Source organism: Perna viridis, chromosome 5, assembly GCF_037379345.1.
Source record: "Perna viridis isolate PV_CMFRI_1.1 ecotype Kerala chromosome 5, ASM3737934v1, whole genome shotgun sequence".
In the NCBI taxonomy this organism is placed as follows: Eukaryota; Metazoa; Mollusca; class Bivalvia; order Mytilida; family Mytilidae; genus Perna; species Perna viridis.
This window is the reverse complement of record NC_142449.1, coordinates 27,041,003-27,061,020: the sequence shown is the minus strand read 5'-3', so window position 1 is coordinate 27,061,020 and position 20,018 is coordinate 27,041,003. Positions and strand designations below refer to the sequence as shown.

At 32.2% G+C, this 20,018-nt stretch overlaps 2 protein-coding genes across 5 annotated transcripts in view; one reads left to right on the top strand and one right to left on the bottom strand.

Moving 5' to 3' along the window:
- Window positions 1–10,476, bottom strand: part of LOC148616889 (uncharacterized) — a 26,270-nt gene extending 15,794 nt beyond the window's left edge. For 2 of the 4 annotated variants that reach the window (XM_088584043.1, XM_088584045.1), the window contains exons 1-5: window positions 10,363–10,476; window positions 4,364–4,439; window positions 3,109–3,339; window positions 2,120–2,275; window positions 1,320–1,487 (exon numbers count right to left, since the gene is read on the bottom strand). In XM_088584043.1, the coding sequence (XP_088440169.1) occupies window positions 1,320–1,487; window positions 2,120–2,275; window positions 3,109–3,339; window positions 4,364–4,430 (622 nt within the window). In that variant the 5' untranslated portion in view covers window positions 4,431–4,439; window positions 10,363–10,476. Of the gene's footprint in view, window positions 1–1,319; window positions 1,488–2,119; window positions 2,276–3,108; window positions 3,340–4,363; window positions 4,440–10,344 lie in introns of all 4 variants that reach the window. The other 2 variants (XM_088584044.1, XM_088584046.1) reach the window with 1 other exon arrangement.
- Window positions 10,477–20,018, top strand: LOC148616888 (uncharacterized). The gene is made up of 7 exons (XM_088584048.1): window positions 10,477–10,636; window positions 12,694–12,762; window positions 13,154–13,222; window positions 14,529–14,623; window positions 15,619–15,718; window positions 17,435–17,572; window positions 18,252–20,018. The coding sequence occupies exons 1-7, from the start codon at window positions 10,577–10,579 to the stop codon at window positions 18,492–18,494; spliced, it is 774 nt and encodes a 257-aa protein (XP_088440174.1). The 5' UTR covers window positions 10,477–10,576; the 3' UTR covers window positions 18,495–20,018.

Here is a 20,018-nt window from a genome sequence, read left to right as displayed (position 1 = left end):
CCAGTTTTTTGTTGGAGTTCATACTGCTTGTTCTCAAGTTGTTTGTGTCACACCTTGTTTCCCTCATCTTCAGTTTTTATATGTAATAATAGGATAATTAATTAGAAAGAGTGAATAACCAAAATATGATCACGAGTGCCAAAGAATGCCTAGATTAAACGATTGTGCGGAACTTGTTCCACGCACGAGTTAAATCTAAATGTGTTCTTGGCACCTGTGATCATATTTTGGTTATTTACGATAACCAATCAATCACGATAACCAATTGATTATCCTATTTATTATATATATTTCCTCCATTATTCACCATAGATTTTAAATTCTGTGAACGGCAGATTGATATTTGTGTTGTGACATTTTGGCGGAGGAAAGCGCGAGAGTGAAATTACCAAATTTATTTCAGTGTGAATTATGGAATAAAATTTCACTGGGAACATTTGGTAAATCACTGCTACCTACATAATGATCTCTTTTATTCAGTATGCTACATTTTGTATGCAGATGTTCTCTGCTTCCTGTTTTCACGTTTAGGCAATCTTTTGGGATTTTGACGTAAATGAATTATCTGCTGATGGTTCGGTATTTCTTTGCTGATATTTCACTCATCATAATAGAACAATCTGATTCTATTTTGAAAATACTTTTAAATCAAAATCATAATTGTTTGTGAGCAAATTTTGAGTTTCTCCACATATACAACTTCACCACTTGAATTACCAGCAATTAATTTAAAAGAACAAAAAAAAAATCAGGGATGTTAAAATTATTTCTAACACTACTGGTACTCAAGAGATTGATTGAGGTTTTATTTAAATGGCAGATATTTGATGCATTTCTTGATGACAACATATGACAAACTGAACAGACCCTGCATTGTACAAGTCTGGAACACTGAGTCTGATTTTTTATGTGCTAGATCACAGAAGTAAGAACCTACAGGTAGGTATATCATCCAATTTGATAAATTAATATGACTGAGCCAAAAAGTAGTCTCTCTATTGCCTATATGCTGGTACTTGGCATAGCAGTTACAAACAATATCAAATCTTTGGAGTGATGCCACTTGGCCAAGGACAGTCCTTTTCTTCAAATTTTTCAACGATTAGCCCTAATAATAGAGGACTGTATAGGATTCAACTAGCCCAAAACAAGAAATGTACACATCATTTCACTAGCCCCAGGCTTTGGGCAAGTGGCTAAAGGCGGGCACTGCAGGGATCGAACCCATCACCTCTTGCACTCAAGGTGAACAGGCTATCATAAGACTACCAACACAGTTTCTACTTGAGAGAAATATCAATTTTAGTCCACATACATACCAACTAGACTATCGAACACCTGATGGTCATCAATAACAGCTAGGTTGGCCTGACTATATAGACAGTTACTGAAGGCTGAGTTCCAGTCTATACTAGAAACCTGCTTGATTCTGTAACATTGGTCTGTTGTATTTAAATTGGTCCAACTTGGAGGGCAACCACTGTCATCTAAAAATATTGAGGTCTTACTAGTATGAAATTGGGTCAAACTAAAGTCATAAGAGTCTTGCTCAACAATTTTCTACATGCTTTACCCAGTAGTCATTCTTGTTTAAAGATGCAGGAGATTTCTTTGAAATACAGATTCATGCACCACATGCATCATAACATTCATTTTTTTAAAATGGAACACAACTAGCATCTATCTCTGTATATAATGTATTGATTTTTATATTTATAAATAGAGAAAAGAACAATCTGGGGAAACATAACAAAAGACTGGGTTAAATGAACAGATAACACGCACAATATGCCAAACCTTAGTACTTTGGAAAGCCCTCAATGAAAGCAAATATTGTTAAAAAAAACCCATTAAAATCCTTAATAACATCTTCAAGTTATTGTTAACCCTGGTAAATGGACAGATACAAGTATACCAATAGTCCAAACCAACTCTCACACATTTTGAGGCCATTTTGGTAGCTTTTTCTTTAATATTTTGTTTTATCTCCTTAATACAGTGATTCAAACTTATGCCACGCCTCACACATTTACATTTTGAAAGCTTGACAGACCAGGTATACCAAAATACATTCATTAAAGACAAGCATATTAAAAATATGAAAATCAATTGAACATACCAAACACCTGAAAGTTAACTGTTACCCCTGTATGGTCATAGAAGTTTTTGTCATTGGTATAGAAGTTAAGGTAGAGATACTGTCCTGAGCTGATAATTTCATGTGGGTTTTTAGAACCACATATTGCTGTTATCTCATCTGCATTTGACGTATCACCTAATGAAAAAAAAATAAAATAGACAAACTTAATTGTCAACAAGTTTATAGTGAGATAGTAAAGGAAAACTATTGACCAAATTATACGATAAATGTGATGACTTTTCATTCCATTTTGTCGACTTTCCTTTCACACCTGCATACAAAGTGTTCATATCACAACTCATACATTATACCAGAGCTTGCTGTAACTACGAAGACTTTTTGTAAAGCACTAGAATTCTTACATTAGGCTTCTGAAAAGGGTTATGTTGCAACAAGACTGAAGTCATCACTACAGAAGTTTTATGGTCATCATCATGAACTCATGGATCATTACTGTGCATCCATCTGCACCATGAATGATGAAAACCTATTTGTTCAACATGTCAATAGTTTTTCTTTCCTCTTTTGTATAGCCCGGACTTTTTTATGAGCAACTCGGCGGGTGTTTTTAGAGAAGCAGAGGACGTTTACCCTACCAGTTCACCTGGTCCATGCTGCCAGTTTTTAGTGGAGTCCAACTTGCTCATTTACTTTTGTTACTTTGTATTTATTATTTTGGTTATTTTATGTTCTTCGTTGTGTTTGTCTGTTTTCTATGTCTGGTCTTTGTCCCTGGATTACATTCTTTTGATTTGTGCTACAATCTTGGTTCCCTTGATAGCTCTTTTATTTCCAATTAATAAGTTTTATCTCAAAAATGCAACGGTGGAATGACAAACTATGACCAGTAATGTCTGTAACTGTTTGTGATTAAGAAATAAAGGTGAATTTTGTTGATTTTTGACAGCATGAATCCCTTAAGTCTAAATGTATAAAGACTAATACTTCTCTAATACAAGGCTACTTACCATCTCTAATTGACAGATGATCATACGTTCCACATGAAGTATATGATGGTGAATGCTGCAGATTGAGACCTGTAACGGTCAATTGTATCTTGTTACCTGTCCCCCCATTTATCATCCAGCCACAGTTCAGGTTGTTGGCATAGGTACTTGATCCAGCTTCTACAGTTCTGATAGTTCCACTAGATTCTCCATGAATGATTTGGGTATTGCCATTTTCACAGTGGTAAGTTGCTGAAGTATATAGTATACATGTACATTTACAGTTATTGTAAATTGGAAAAAAAATATTGCATGCAATTCATTTTCACGAATTTCACCAGAAACAAAAAATTGCAAAAATAAATTCTGGCTCTTCATTACCATATACAAGTTAGACAGAGCACACATTGCAAAAATAAATGATGGATATCCTGCAAAGCAAAAAAAAAAATCTATGGCCTGTAGTAAAAATTGTAAAATCATTACAGTACAGTGTACCAGAACTAGCTTTGAAGTTACTTACATGTGCAATATCATAGGATTGCTTCTTTTGTATCATATTAATGAGTATCAATTTTCATGGTGTAATTGTCAAAACTTTGATAGTTAGTTGAGGGGTACAATATTGGAATTGATGATGTGAGAAGAGAGTCTTAGTTTCCACAGAAATCTTACATTTCATTGAAAATTTTAATTCATGGTTTAACCTAGCTATGAAACATCCAATCAACTATTGTTCTTACATAGTATATTTTTTTTGAGTTACTTATACTAATTTTTTTGGTAACCTAAAATTAATGAAATTATTTGTTATTCTCAGGTATCCACTTGTCTACACTACAGGCCAGGTTTCAAACCTTCATTCCTCTGGTTATCAAAAAAGAGTTATTTGGGTGTTTTGAGTTTTTCAATATTGCAACTTAATATTTTAAGCATCATATAGCCTTCTGTATTTGGGCATTTAGGTAAAAAAAAATAATGTCTGTTTCCAGCTACCCTACCTACTCTAGTTTTTTGCGCCTACCCTAAACATTTTATGGCCATTTTGGTCTAGATTGTTTCGCCATTAAATCATTGAAAAATATTTTGAAAATTAAAATAATTTTCCTATTTGCCTACCCTGTATATGTTTGTGATAATTAAGTTATACTCATAACCTTAAGTGTTATTATTTACATTAATACATTTACATTATAATGTAAATCTCTGTATGTCAAGTTTTGGGAAAAGGTCAACTTTAAAACAATACTTAAATGGTAAACTCACTATTACTCACCTGCAGAAGCAAAAGAGGCTTTGAGAAAAAGAAATATACATCTAAGAAGAGTCTGGGCCTTTATCATTCTCAGTACCTAAAAAGACAAGAAATGGTGTTTAAATTTTACTAAGCATAATAAGTAGTCAGTGTAGTAATATTTTCAGTGATAGGAAAGGTAGGGGCAATGGGTCATATGCCCATTGAAGCTAGCTGAAAATGGCCCATTCAAGTTACAGGATTTTACATTGAATATTAAAAATGACCCATTAACAGTTTGAAAACTTGTATTAAATGATGAAAATTGCCTATTTGAATAAATGCTTTCTCCACCATTGTATTTTAACTTCACTTTAAATGAGATTTTTATCACAAAGCCAACAATAAGTTATTGGCACTATTATTGCATGAAATTGCACTTTACAACCAACATACTATTTACACTTAAGATGAAAATACAATACAGGAAAGTATTGAACAAAACATATCCTTAGGTTGTAATATACACTCCCTGGTGTAAATATCACAATCCATATGTACATTTGTAAATACGTGTATATACAAGCAGTCTTTTCCTTTTCATGTCATATAATCAATAAAGCCATACAAAAACAATGTTTGGCACATTTTTAGTCCCTAATTCCTTAACAGTTTAAGTCTAAATTCATAAAATCAACCCAACTCTGACCTTTGTGGTATAGGAATACTGTAGAATAATATAAAGGATATCTGTATGCTTTTACTGTACTGGTTATATAGTGAAATTCAATGAAATGTTTGTCTTTTCTTAATTCCAAAATGATTGGGCCATAACCCCAAAATTAATACCAACCTTCCTTTTGTAGTACAAAACCTTTTAACTTAATCAAGGTCAATCCTTTAATATTCAAGCTAATGCCCTAAAACCAAGTGTATAATGGACAACAACACCAACAATGAAAACAAAGATGATAACAGGGCTGTCAATTAACACAAAATGTGCCAAAAGGAAATAATGTCAATGTCCTTGCATTGTGCAGTGCAATACATTCAAAACATCAGGGCTCACGCTACTGGGCGATTTGGGCAAAATAGTCACCCTTGGGTCACTCACTTCACCCTCAGACAAGTCGCCCTATCATTTTCGGACATACAATGTAACATAACATAACCCAAGCTGCAAAAAGACATTTAAGTGAATGTAAAATGAAATTATTGACTTGAAAAAACCTTATCACAGGATAAGAAGAACTACATCCAATACATTTTACAGTCACAAATAAACATGAGACATCCAAAAGACTGCATATTTTATTACTCTACGAAGAACAATTGTCTGTTTCTAACTGTGTAAACATAGACCTCTATGATGTCTTTGATTGCAGTAGCCACAGTTAAATTTGGACCTCAAGTTTCTATTTGATGAGTGTTGAAACAATTTTGACAGAGCCTTGCATTTATTTTTGTTTACCTGCTCTATTTTTATTTTCAGGTTTTACAAAATTAAGACAGGGTCAATTTTGTGTATAAAACAATGCACCTCAATATCATCTGTACAGAGCAACCTTAACCTCCTTTAGAATGCAAATTCATTATCATGATAATTATCTAAATTCCATGAATCCCTATCATTCTATCTTATTACGTTAATTATTACCTCAAGTGGTAATTTCCAGAGTATGATTGTATTAAGTGATGTTCTGAAAGTATCTGTTGATATTCGCAGTTCTCAACTTCTGAAGAAAGTCTGTTTCTTATCATAAAAAATCATAGACTGTAAACAGTATTTCTGGTGAAAGAAGGTCTACTAAAGCTTGCATGAGAATATCTGTAATCTTTTGCATCCCAATTTTTGGGGGAAGGGGTGTTGCACTCGTACTAATCTGAATTTGTGTCTAAGTTTTTGTACTTTAAAAAGGTCGACTATCAAACAAGTAATGGCATCTAACTCAAATGTGTACTTGTCTGAATTTGAAATTCCTAAACCACATCATCTTTAGAAATTGCTTCTTTATTTTTTTTGTTATTATCCAGTAGAAAGTTCTTTTGTTATAGTGTCTCCAAATGGCTGTAATATCTTCATTGTGCATGACTGACTTCAAAGCCTAATGGCATCCTTGAATTTCTACCAGTCTTGAAACAGTTTTTCTGTGTTCCTCTCAGCTAGCAACCTTGCGACCATCATGCCTTTGGTCACAACCATCGAAATGCCATAGCGCAATTAGCAAAAAGAGGGAAATAATTTTGAAAGCCAAATGTTGTATTGGAAATTGGAACACAAAATTCATGTCATGCTTTACTTTGTTACAGTTACTTTGTTATTCTGTCCTTTCACATCTGTAAGGACCTCAGTCATCTTTTAAAACTAGCCAATGAGGGGGCGGCAATAGTAAAGGGACGAAGCAAGTACCAACTACATTTTTTGTATTCATAATTTTCCTAACTTCAGTTCTAGAGAAGTGTTTGGATAAATTGTAGTTGTGATATCTACTGTTCAATTTGTTCTCATTTCGAAAGAATTGTTAAATTTGGTTTTATAAAAATTTCGGACAATGTCCACTGAACATACTTGTTTGCTTTACACATATCTTGTACCCAACCTCTGTTTTAAAGACACAAGTGTTAACGAATTGTTTGCCTTGTGGATACCCCTTCTTTCGGCCTTTCCTAATGCTTCCATATATCTAATTTAACGCACAATTGATTTATAAAGTATAGAAATTTTTTCAGATGTTTAAAATTTAGTTAAACATTGTCTTATTTGACCTAGAAGTTGATTGGCTTTATTCACTACATGCTAAATATGACGGTCTGAATGCAAGTCATCTGAAACAATAACACCTAAATCTCATAGGCAGTCTTTTTTTTTGTTAGTGGTTTACCGTCCAAACTGTATACAAAACTGACATTTTTAAATTTTTTTAAATCAACACAGTTTGCTTAATTGAAATTCAATAACCAAGTCTGAGACGAAGCCAATTAAATGTTCAAATATTCCTGTAAAGCCTAACAATATATATATAAACTTATATATAAGTGTAACATAATCCTAACCAAAAAATACATCTGTATATCAGGGGCTTCATTTTACATTCCCTGTACTGCAGCCAAGATCATATACATGTGTATGTGTACCAACCATATCGCAGTTTTATTCAGATTGCTTTTTTTAGAAAAACAAAGATTAACATGACCAGTTAAGGATAAAGTTATAATGCAGGGTGTTGGAATACCTCTGCACATACAGTACTGTAGATCTATGTATAGTCAGTGTCAATAACGAATGCGTTATGAACACTTTCCACGGACACTCTGAATTAATTCAATCTGTAATTATCTTGTAACATCATTTTTATAAGATATGATATTTTCCGGATCACCTGAACAAGACGATCACAATACTGGTATACAAAATTTTATTCCAGTATTGTCTCCGAGTATTGTTCCAGTATTGTTGATTATATATTGTATTGTTTGGTTAATTTACATTGCAATAATTAAACTTTGTAATTATAAAATGATTGGACAATAGAAATAAAAAAAAAACAATTTCATGCTTTAATATAATTTTATTTCATATAGTTATAAGGTATATATCCAAATTCAGATTAATCATGAAATTCATATGTATGTAAAAAGCACTACATGTATCAACTGTGGAAGCACTATTATGAAAAATTCAGTAAATATAAATTGAAAAGTTCACAAATTTAAATGTTCATACACAGCCACTGTCATTAAAGTTAATTTCATTTCATCAATAGTTTTAGTCTTCATTTGTCCCCCTTCTTCTTGAAGTGATTTGATGGCATGTTGATGTTCATCTACCTTTTTCTGTAGTTGTCTCTTGTCCAGCTGCATGATGTACTTTAGTGATTGTTGCACAGACAATGCAGTAGTTGCAGCTAGTCATCTGACACTGTGTCATCTTCTTCAGGAGTAGTGCTTTTCTCAGATGCATGCCTTTTTCAGTACTGGTATTCTGTTTCTCCTGGTTGTCTCTTTCTTTTGACAGCATGACCCGTGTCCCTCCAAAAGATGCAGGCAATGTCTTTGGCTTTAGTTGTTGTCTGTATTGTCTGGGATTCCAGGTCTTTGAAGTATTGAGTTGCCCAATTTGGTGGATGGTCTTGAGTAGCTGTGTCTATGCAGTATTTAAGTTTTTTGTTTCGGGTTACTTCATTTTTCTTTATATTTGCTGCATATATCTCTGGTGTTATTGGTTGCAGAGGTTTGACCAAGGTGTCGAACATAGAGTGACTGAGTTGATCTATAGACCAGCCTTTAAAATAATCATTGCTGTGTCTGATACATATGATTTTCACTCTTTCTAAGACAGGCATGTCAGTAGGAAAAACTGGGAAAAGTGATGAAATACCTTGCATTGCCATACTTGAAATGATGAAGGAATGGAATTGTCAGAGTTTTTATGTCTATCTCTTCAAGGTCAGCTTGGTGTAAACTGTAAATTATGGTCACTTTCATGTATGCTATTTCTTTACAAGTAAGCTTGGTACATTATTCCCAAACAATTATTTTAAAAGGATATGATTTACTTAATCATGTTCATTTAAAAAATTGTTTTTTCTTTAATGTAGTTTAATTACAAATAAGTTTGATTTTACCATTAATAATTACCTCCTAATTACATGAAAAGATGTCAATTGAATAAACACAAGCTGAAAAGGTTCTTAAATAGTTGACCTGAAACAGCAATTTTCATACACTTTGTAAACATGGCTGACTTTTATACACACTTAGCACCTAGTGTCATATTCAGCAAAGACCCATCTGATGTTATCAACTACCTCAGAGAACACAAACTACTTGCAGATTCATGCTCTTGTTCAACATGCAATCTACCCATGGAACTCACTCAAAGACCAACTAGCTCTACTTCTGATGGATGGGGTTGGCGTTGTTCAAACCAAAGGTGTGCAAACAGATGTAGCTTTCGTACCATACGCACTGGCTCCTTCTTCGAAGTCTAAAATTACTCTTGACAAATGGCTGTACGTAATATACCTCTGGAGTCAAGGAACTAAGGTGACAACAGCTTCAAAGATGGTCCAGGTATCCGAGAAATCAACTATTCAGATGTTTCAGTACCTACGTGAAGTATGTTCTACAAAACTTATTCAGACACCAGCTCAACTAGGTGGACCAGGAGTAATAGTCCAAATAGATGAAAGTCTTTTTAATCACAAACCAAAATATAATCGTGGCAGGAGAGCAAGAGCACATGAAGAAGTCTGGGTTTTCGGCCACATTGTTTCCAATCATACAACGCATTGTAAGACCGGGTTCAACAGTGTACTCTGACCAGTGGAAAGCCTACCACCAAATATAAGAGCAACTCAATTTGAACCATGCTACAGTCAACCATTCTTTGAACTTTGTAGACCCTGAGACAGGTGTCCATACACAGGCAAATGAATCATACTGGAGTAAAGCCAAATACAAGCTCAAAGAAATGAAAGGCGTTTTTTCTGATTCACTTCCCTCCTACCTTGATATAAGGATGTGGAGAGGCCGCTGGGATAAAACACTAGATGAAGCTTACAGAAACATCATTCTACATATAGCAGAACAATACTGTGTGTGAAATGAACTCTTTTATGACTATTAATGTTTATTTGTGTTAAGTGTTTGTATTAAAAGTGAACAGTTCTGTGTGTAAAATGAACAATGTTTGTATTGTTGTGCAATTTATAAATTGAAACTATATCACATGTATGAATAAAAAGTTACGAAAATGAATGAATTTTATTTTATTTTATTCCATACTATTCTTTTAATAAGAACACCTGATAGACAGTATAGAAAGATTTCCAATCATAGTCAATTAATTAATTAATAAAATAAACAATGGAATACATAATAAAATGACACATTAAACCATTTTTTTTTAAATTTACAATACTGGAATAAAATTTTGTTCCAGTATTGTTAACAATACTGGTATACTAGTATTGTGATCGCCTTGTTCAGGTGATCCTATTTTCCTAATTAGTAAGACTTACAACAAGCAATAAACATACATGAGTACGCTATAAAGTTGTCAGTTTTCTCACATTTCAAAGCAAAACGTAGTTATTTCAAAATCCTGTTCAACTAAAAATAAAAACAGGGTTATTCCCCTTGGACAGTAGTTGCGCGAACTGCATTTCCGGCGTCCCCGTTGCCAAGCTGCTTGATTTCGCGGTGGACTGAAAATTTTGTAGTTTCGACCACTTTAGTAATAACCTTTCTAGAATGGCCAAGGAAGCTATGGATAGCAACGTTTTTACGGCGTTGCTCAATCGAATTAATCAGGTAAAGTGAAGAGAAAACTGAAAAATCCTCTTAACTCATTTTAATTGTCAAACACTATCAAGTCATTCAATAACTTGAAGAAGGTAACATTGTAATACCCATTACTTGATTGATAGTCGAGCCCCATTTGATAGTATTTCCCCACATAGATTAACACAAGCATCTTTGTACCGAAGTCCTTCTGAACAGCTTTAAATTAAGTGGCTGTGAAGCATCTGCCTACTCAAGTGAAGCTGCTTTTCTGCTGCAGTAAAATACTAAAGCCCTAAAAAAAAGATTATGTTTGTAATTTGCTGTTCTTTTGCTTTTAAATGTTGCATGCCTATGTGTATGTGCAGTCTCTTTGCTTTACAGATCTTGTGTATTCGATATATATATATATATATATATGTTCATTCGGTTAAAAGCTCGCCAAAGCTTATGTTGTCTATTATTATAAATATTTGACCTATCTACAGAGTTGATGGAATATCCATGCAGTTAAGACTTTCATGCTTAATACAATAGTGCTAATTGTATCATATTTCGTAACTGACTTGTAATATTGTATATTTCAAATACTCCTTATGACTTTCCTTATGAAATTGTGCATGCTACAACTACCAAAAAATATCAATAGTAAAACCACATTACAAGTAATTCTAATGAACTTTAGTTCTCATTAAAGAGAAATATGTGCAATATCAAGAGAATAAAGTTATAAAAGTGTAAAAGCTTTTTTTACCAAATATAAATGATTAAATTAAAAGAAAAAATATTGAGTCACTATGTTCCTACATGTATTAAAGTAAGTAAATTTTCAACATCATTTTTTTCCATCAAGTTCAGTTTATTGTTATTTCAATGTTATCTTATTAAATTTTTAAACTAAATTGACATTGATGATAAGAGGACTTCACAATACTTTTTTAAAAGTAAGTTTAGGCTATCCTTAAAAAAATCCTACATTCACATCCAACATTTTCAAATTTAGGGGCAGTTCAGTGAATTTTATTTTTTATCAATTTTTGTAAAAAAAAAACTGTAAATGTGAAGGAAATTGACCTAAACTTGGAAAAATTCAAAATAAAGTTGTTCAAGGATGGTGAAAAAATTGGGTTGGGAGAAGATGAGAATCAAGGATATTTTTTTTTTATTTTGGCCTTACAAATGTATATACACAATTTAGATCCTGTGGGGAATAATAAAAATGAAACTCTTAAGTTTCAATTATTCTATATGAGTATTCCTGTTTTGTTGACATGTTTAATATTTTACATGTGTGAAAAGAGTTGGTTGGAGCTTGTTACATGTACATGTGTACTTATGGAACAGAAATTATATTTATGATAGTAGACATGTTTTTAAGGACCAGAATCTGGACAGTTTTTTCCTTTCTGGTAGAATGTTATGTGTCTTTGATCATTTCAAAAAGGAAAAGTTTCCCAATAATCTTGTCACATACAATTTCACACGTAAACTGTTCATTAAATTTCCCATATGATTTATATTTACTTTTTTTCATGAACTACTTTGTTTTTCATAGTGGTCCTAAACATATGAAAAAAATATGTTGCAGTTTTTTTGGTTTTTTTTTTATTAGTTAAACCTGTATGACTGTTTTTAAAAAAAATACAATTTCAAGCAAAACCCATGACTTTTTTAGTGTTGTCAAAACATTATGTTTCAGTTACATGCATATACTTGTGTAGACTCATTGATAGGCCATCATTATTTTTACCTGTATTCCATAGTTTAGTTATGACATAGTCTACCAGTAGCAAGAAAAGATATGGAGTTCCAGCATTGAAATTACCAGTTTATAACACATGAAATCTCCTCTTTTTCTGAGTCAATCAAAATGATGCATATATAGCCAGTAGAAGTTCTGAATTGAAAAGAAAATATCCATCTAATAATTGTGTGTGAGTTCCTCCATCTTCCCCGTTATTAAATAGTAGTGCCATAAAAAAATATACATTTTTACATTATCAGTAAATTTGATCCTCAATATATGACATCTAATACAATTTGTAGATTTACAATGTATTAAGTTATATAAACCAATTTTATTGTAGGAAACCTCATATATAGAGAAAAAGGTTGAGATTCTTTACAGTTCAAGGGGATATTTTACAGCTAACCAGGTACTAAATAATATACATTTTTATAAATTTATTGACTAAATGATCTTAAAATCCAATAATTTATATACTGGTACTATTATTTTTGACTTACGACATCTTAGACAATGACCAATGCTATTTTACCTTGCTTTAAATACAACTTACTTGTCAATATTTTTTACTGCTTTATATCTCTGACTGAATTTAGCACATTGTAAATGAAGTTCTTGGTTGTATTTATAGTTTGTAAAACTGTTTGATTTCTGAAAAAAATGTTTACAATTACAGTGTACTAGTGTATGTAGTATCTACTTTGACTCGGAGAGAACTATTAACACTAATTTGCTGAAGTTATGTTTTTTGTAGCAAATTACTTATTAAATAATGAGTTCATGATATCTTTTTTGTCCAGGCTGCCCAGATATTGTTAGCATTCAAAGCACCATCAGACAAAGTGAGAGCTATACAGATATTAGAACCAGTAAGTTGTCGAATTTATGAACATTTACTAAATATGCCATATATATCTCTATAGTAACAAGCAAGTATTCTTTTGTCCCTACAACAAGAGGATGATTGGTAATTATTTGTACGACTTGTATAACTTAGGGGACAGTTTGGGCAGTTTCTGTGGATTTGAATCAAACTTTGTAGAATTAAATTGCTGTTTTTACTGTGAATGTATTTACTTTCTGACAATTCTGTCCAATGAAAATATTCACTGGTATCAACTTTCTTGGTTTGGGAAAATGATGAAGTGTTTTATAGGGTAATAAATCAATTTTGTGTGTACTGTTTTCCCACTCTTCTGTATTTGACCAATATGAAAAATATTAAAAATTAGCACATTTCATGTACATTTAGTGTGCAATTTTTTTTAGATTCTAAGTCTTTATAAATCATACTACAGCCGCAAGAGATGCTGGGCTGTGTTTGCTTAGAATTGGTTGATTCTGAACTTTTTAGTACATGTTGTTACATGCAATTTCTCTTATTCAGTTGAATTGGGGACATGAGTACTTAAAGAGTAATCAAGGGAACCAGGGTTATAGCAGTAATCAAAAGAATGTAATTCAGGGACAAAGACCAGACATGGAAAACAAACATACACAACAAAGAACATAAAGTAACTAAAATCATACATACAAAGTAACAAAGGCAAATGAGCAACTTGGACTCCACTAAAAACTGGGATCATGGACCAGGTGCCCCGGTAAAGTAAGCGTCCTCTGCTTTTCTAGAAACACCCACTGAGTTGCTCATAAAAAGTCATGTCCGGGGTAGACGAAAGAGGAAAGAAAAAGTATGACATATTGAACAAATCAGTTTTCATGGCACAGATGGATACAGCGTAACGATCCATGAGTTCATGATGACAACCATAAAACTTTTCTAGTGATGGCTTCAATCTTGTAGCAACATAACCCTGTTCCATAAGCCTATTTGTTAGAATTCTAGCGCGATACAAAAAGTCTGTGTAGTCTCTATGAATGGCTTCCATTATGAGTGTGAGATTGTCCACTGTGTTTTTTCCATATTGTTTTCTTTTGATTACAGATTTGAATTATTATGAATATATTTTAGTCATGATTACATTGGGTTTTTTTTTCATCAAAAACATTTAGCTTTTCACCATTTCTATTTTGTTCAATATTTTACACCATTTAACACATTAACTTTTTATTTAAACAATATTATCATATATTCACTTCAAGTGTTTACTATCTTTAGTCTGCTATTTTATAACTTTTCTTGCCCTAATTGATATTCTTTTTGATTTATTGCAGCGACTCTGTCGAATGTCATGTCAAGAAGCAAGGGATGTAATCAGTACTGTCACAGTCCAGAATGATAAGCTGATTGCTTTAGATTGTATTAAAAGGTATTCATTTTTAATCCATTGTATAATATATTGTAATAATAAGAGAAATTGAAAGTTTCTGCCAATTCTGGTACAAAAAGAGAAACCAAGAGAACCAAGATTCAAGCAGAAAAGAATGTAATCCAGGGATTACTGGTAAGATTATACATGGAAAATAGATACATACAACAAAGAACATGAAATAACCAAAATAAGACATATAAAGAAATAAAAGTATACATGTATAAGCAACATGAACTCCTCTAAAAATGGGAGCATGGACCAGGTGCACCAGTAGGGTAAGAGTTCTACATGCAATACAAAATGCACCATCAAAGACCCATTTTAAAAAGGAACTATTTACTCATGTATTAAAGAAATACACACTTAATATTTTTAAATCGAAAACCAAATTTTGGTTCATTGACTTTCTAGGTGATTTAGCTTTTGTTTAAAATTTTTAAATGTGTCAAGTATTGGAAAACAATCTTGTAGTTTAAAGTATTTTACACTGTGATTGTTTAAGAATGAAATGAGGTCTGTAAGAAGCATTCTCTATAAATATCAGACAGTAGGTTATTTATGCATTATCGTCCATACGTGACCAGACAGGGTAGTCAAGGACATTAAAAACCCCTTCACTCACTGCTCATGCACATCAAAACCCTCAAAATGTTAACTTTTTAAATGTAACAGTTTCTTCGGAAACAGTTACAGACCAAATTGTCATGTTGTTGCACTTCTGAGATGAAAATCATATAAACTTTGAATTGGCTCTTTGTAAGAGATATTGCTCTTGATTTGATGTGGGAGATGAATGTATGGTTTTCTCCAAAATACAGTCCTGTATATGGAAAGGACTACAGTTAAGTAGAAATATAGCATATTTAGTCATAATAAGCATCATTTGTTCAGTGGGTTTTTTTCACCATGAAGCAACTCGAAAGATATCAATGTCTGAATCTTATATAGATTGGTATGACATGCATAATTCAGCAGATCCTGTTCTTTTTCAGAGTTTTAACTGACTACCAGACTAAAATTGGAGAGGAGTACATTTTAAGTTCATTTCCATTTGAGGATGGTAAAATCAGAGCTTTGGCAATCCTTAACACAGTGAGTGATACAAAATAAAAATGTCACGATTATCTTATTCTTAGTATGTGGATATACAAGGTAAAATCTTGTACTGACTGAGGTTTTTAAAGGGCGGTCAAAATTTCTATCTGATAAATTTTGGGTTTTCAATATTAGCCAAATTGAAAATTATGATAGATAATAAACTTGTATGGATTTTAAAACTTAATTTTGAAATTTGATTTTTCAAACAAAGGCAGAAAATTTGGATGAATATTAGATTTTGAGTAAAATATTAACTCCTTTTTATTTGATTAATTTTAAATAATAAATTTCCAAATTCAGAGGAATCTTACATGGATGACAAAAAAATATAGTCATCACTGATCAGTCCGTGATGACTTAGCAATGCATGAAATCATTTGGCAGTTCAGCTCAGATACTTTGCATGATTGAGACATGATAATCAGGGGTGTAACAATTCCACTCTTGTCATAATTTGATACATATCACAATTCTTGGCTGGCAATCAAAGTCATCTTTACATATAGGTCATATTGGTGTAATTTCTATTTAATTTCAACAAGTTATTAAAAATGACACAGTCAGTTACATCTGTAAAAATTATGACAAGCATTTATTCCTTACAGTTCAGTTTCAGCAAATCTGCAGTCATTTCAAACTGTGTCAGATTAAAAAACTAAATTTTCTAGCTGATAATGACTCTATTTTTGACTTCCAGTTTAACAAATGAAGTACCAGTCCATATAAAATTCAGACACTGTCAATAGTAAAGTAATTCATGGTGTAGAATATCCATTAGAACAAACAATGCTTTTTCAATCTACATGTGCTATTTATTTACATGACAATAATTATATCTGTATTCATATCTGCACTTTTGAAAAATATTACATAAATTTATCTCCCACTAAAAGCAACCAAATCAAACAAAATCAAGAACAGTAACTCTTGCAAAGTTCCAATTTAATGCACAATCTATATCATTTTTTTTTCTCAAAAGCGCAACCACAAAATGAAAAACTAAGGCAGGTTATGTGATTAGGAACTGTTTCTGAACAAGAAATGAAACTGAATTCGGTGGGTTTTTGACATGCATGAATCATCTTCTGTCTGATATTTATAAAGACTGATACTTAAACAATCAGACCGATTCACAAATACAGTTAAGGTATCAATTTTACGGATCTTAACTGTAAAGTTTATGATGCACATAATGATAACAAGGTAAAAATGTTTATTATATAGATAGCAGTGATTTACTGCATATTCCCATAATAAATAGGATAATCATTTGGTTATTGTGAATAACCAAAATAGAATCATTCATCCAAGGATGCATTAAGATTTAAGTGCACAATCATTAAATCTAGGCATTCTTCTTCACTTGTGATCATATTTTGGTTATTCACTCTTCCCAATTAATAACTGTGAAAGTACTTTTGTTCATGAGATACCAATTTTCGTGGTTTTAATGGGTTGGCCAAACCATGAAATTTGGTTTCCAACGAAAAGGAGATTTTCATTGATGTGTATACTGAAAACCTCAAAACCATGAATTCAAGAATCCAGGTACTTGTGTTTCTTCCCTTATCCATGAAAATTTGTATCCACGAATTAAAGTACTTTCACAGTATTCTATTAAGGAAAACTGTCTACAAATTAAGTAGCCATATACAAGTGAATAACAAATGATGCGCTCAAGATGTTATCATTCCTTTTTCTGTTTTACAGGTTGGATCTTATGTAGCAGAGAAGACACCAGCTGGAGGCCATCAAGGATATGCTGCTTTAGGAGGACTATACACGCAGGCTAGACCAATGTGTACCCATTTATATGGTCCTCTTAAGTACCAGGAGCAACTAATTCCTGTATGTACTTAAGTTCTTAGGATTCATAGGACCATTTAAAACATAACCGATATTGGTTTAATGATTAAATTTCAAGGCAAAGTACTGTTTATGATAAACTAACATAGGACTTAATGACTTGAAATGAATGAGACGTAAATACCATAGGTCATATGTTAAAATTTCACTTGAAGTACCATTCTATAGCCATTAAGTGATTCTTAATGAGGTTAATAGATTCTATTATGAGTCCTCTTTTAAATCTAACCAAAAACCATTTGTTAAAATGGGAAATTTTGTCTTAACTTTTTTGGAGCACAGCTTTTTTTTGCAGATGCTACATGTACATTAAGGGTACCTTAATTCTTCCTGACGAGGGTTGTTGTCTCTGATATATTTACCATATCTATTATCCTTAAATTTCAAGTTAAAATTTCTGTTGGTCTTCAATGTTCTATTCATAGAAGCTAAATTCATCCTTAGGCATGCTAATTTTGTAAGTGGTTGTTACTCCAGATATACTCAGGCATCCTATTCTTCTTGTACTGACCAAATGCATCATTTTGAATTAAGATCATTACTTAAGGCCTAATACCAAATAAGTTTAAGTTTTTATACAACCTAATGATCAAACAAGACCCATACATTCCTGGTTGTTGAGGCAGATTAAATAAAATATAAAATGCTTTTTATTTTACAGGGTCAAGGGAAGATTGAGATCCCACCAGAAGCCCAGCCTGGAGTTGTTCCCTCTGTTTACACTGGTCATCCTTCCTATGCCTATCCAGCTGACAAGACCTATGCCCAGGACCGGGGTTACCCTGGAAATGTACCTCTCACTCAGCCTGCAATGAAGCATGAATACCCTGATGGTGCACCTCCACTGGGGTTCCATACAGGAAATCCATTCTCAACAGGATTTCCAGGTCTAGAAAAGGCATAACTTACCTGAGATGCTAACTGTAAATTCAGGAATTATTGTGTTGTTTTTCTGCGACATTGTGAGGGTCGCAATAATAAAATCTTACATGGTAAAATCTAACAGGGTTTTTGGTTAAGCACAAGCCTTCAAACTGCTTAGATGTATACAAATGATATTGTACAGTCCACCGTCAAATTATTGAATAATACATGTAGGTGATCAAATATTATAATTTCTGAATTTAGCAGTTTTCTCAAAATGTGTTATAAGTTTTCAATCTGCCAATATTAAAGACATTTACTTTAGGAGCATTTTAACAATTTACATATCTAGATATTGCCTGTCAAAGTGTATCTGTTGTAATTGTAAACAGTGTTGTATCATTCAGTCTACAATCATTTATGTCTTCCTTTTGTTAAGTTTTTGTTTGTTTTTTTAGTACTTACAGTTCAGCTTTCAAATTTTACAATTAAAACAAGAAAAAACAAGGTTTTATCATTCACTCTCCCAGATCTGTTATTTTGCATTAATAAAAAAAACAAGCATTTGCATTTGTTTCCATTTTGTGGATTTTGTATACAAAATTTTGTTTTTTTTTTTTCTTTTTGTCCCTGATTTTGCAGTAGTTTATTTCCTGTCAGTAGAAATGACCCGACTTATGAAGTTTGTAATGTATTACAATGAAAATGATAAATACTTTGACTTATTTTATTAATTCAATTGAACTTGCCGTTTTTGTTATTACCTGTTTAATGCTTTTTAACAGTCTGTACTCCTTTGAATATATAACCAGGTAGACATTTGATGTCAATTTTAATTATATCTATTGGTAAGAGCTAAGTATGACAATTTTTCAAAATAGTGCTCTTGAGGTACAATAAAAAGTGTTGTCATAGAGAACCATACTGACAGAAGCTTCCCAGGAATTAATGTTCTAGCCTTACTTCTGACTTTCATAGTTGCCAAACTCACATTTTCTATCCATTGGTTAAATAATTGGTTTTAGTACATATATATTTTTACAGTTTGTTGTTTTTTTTGCTGTCATATATCAATATTTCTATCAACTTTGCTTTGTAAATGCATAGTTTTATAATAAGTGCATAATTGATGCTGAAACTATTTTTGTACAATTTTATTTTTATTCTTTGTGATATAGCAATTTTTATATGTTTCCCTTTTCTTTGTTGTTGGTCTTTAGCTATATTTATGTTGGTATGCATAAATATTCACCATATCAGTATTGTTATGTAAATTAAGTGTGGAGTTATTTGTTTGAATTCTCTAAAACTGAATAGAATTAGTGTGAGCTTTGTTATAAGTACTGGTCCACTAAAAATAAAGTTAACTGTTACATCATAAATAGTCTTCTTTGTCATTATCTGGAATTTATTTTTTTGTTTATGTTGAGACTTTCATTTGGTTGTACTTAAATTGAATTTTAATGTATACGAACAAATTATGACATAACAATAGTTACAGTAGATTATACAATAATGATGTAATGTAGATCACCAGTACAGAATATCATTTTTTCAATCAAGA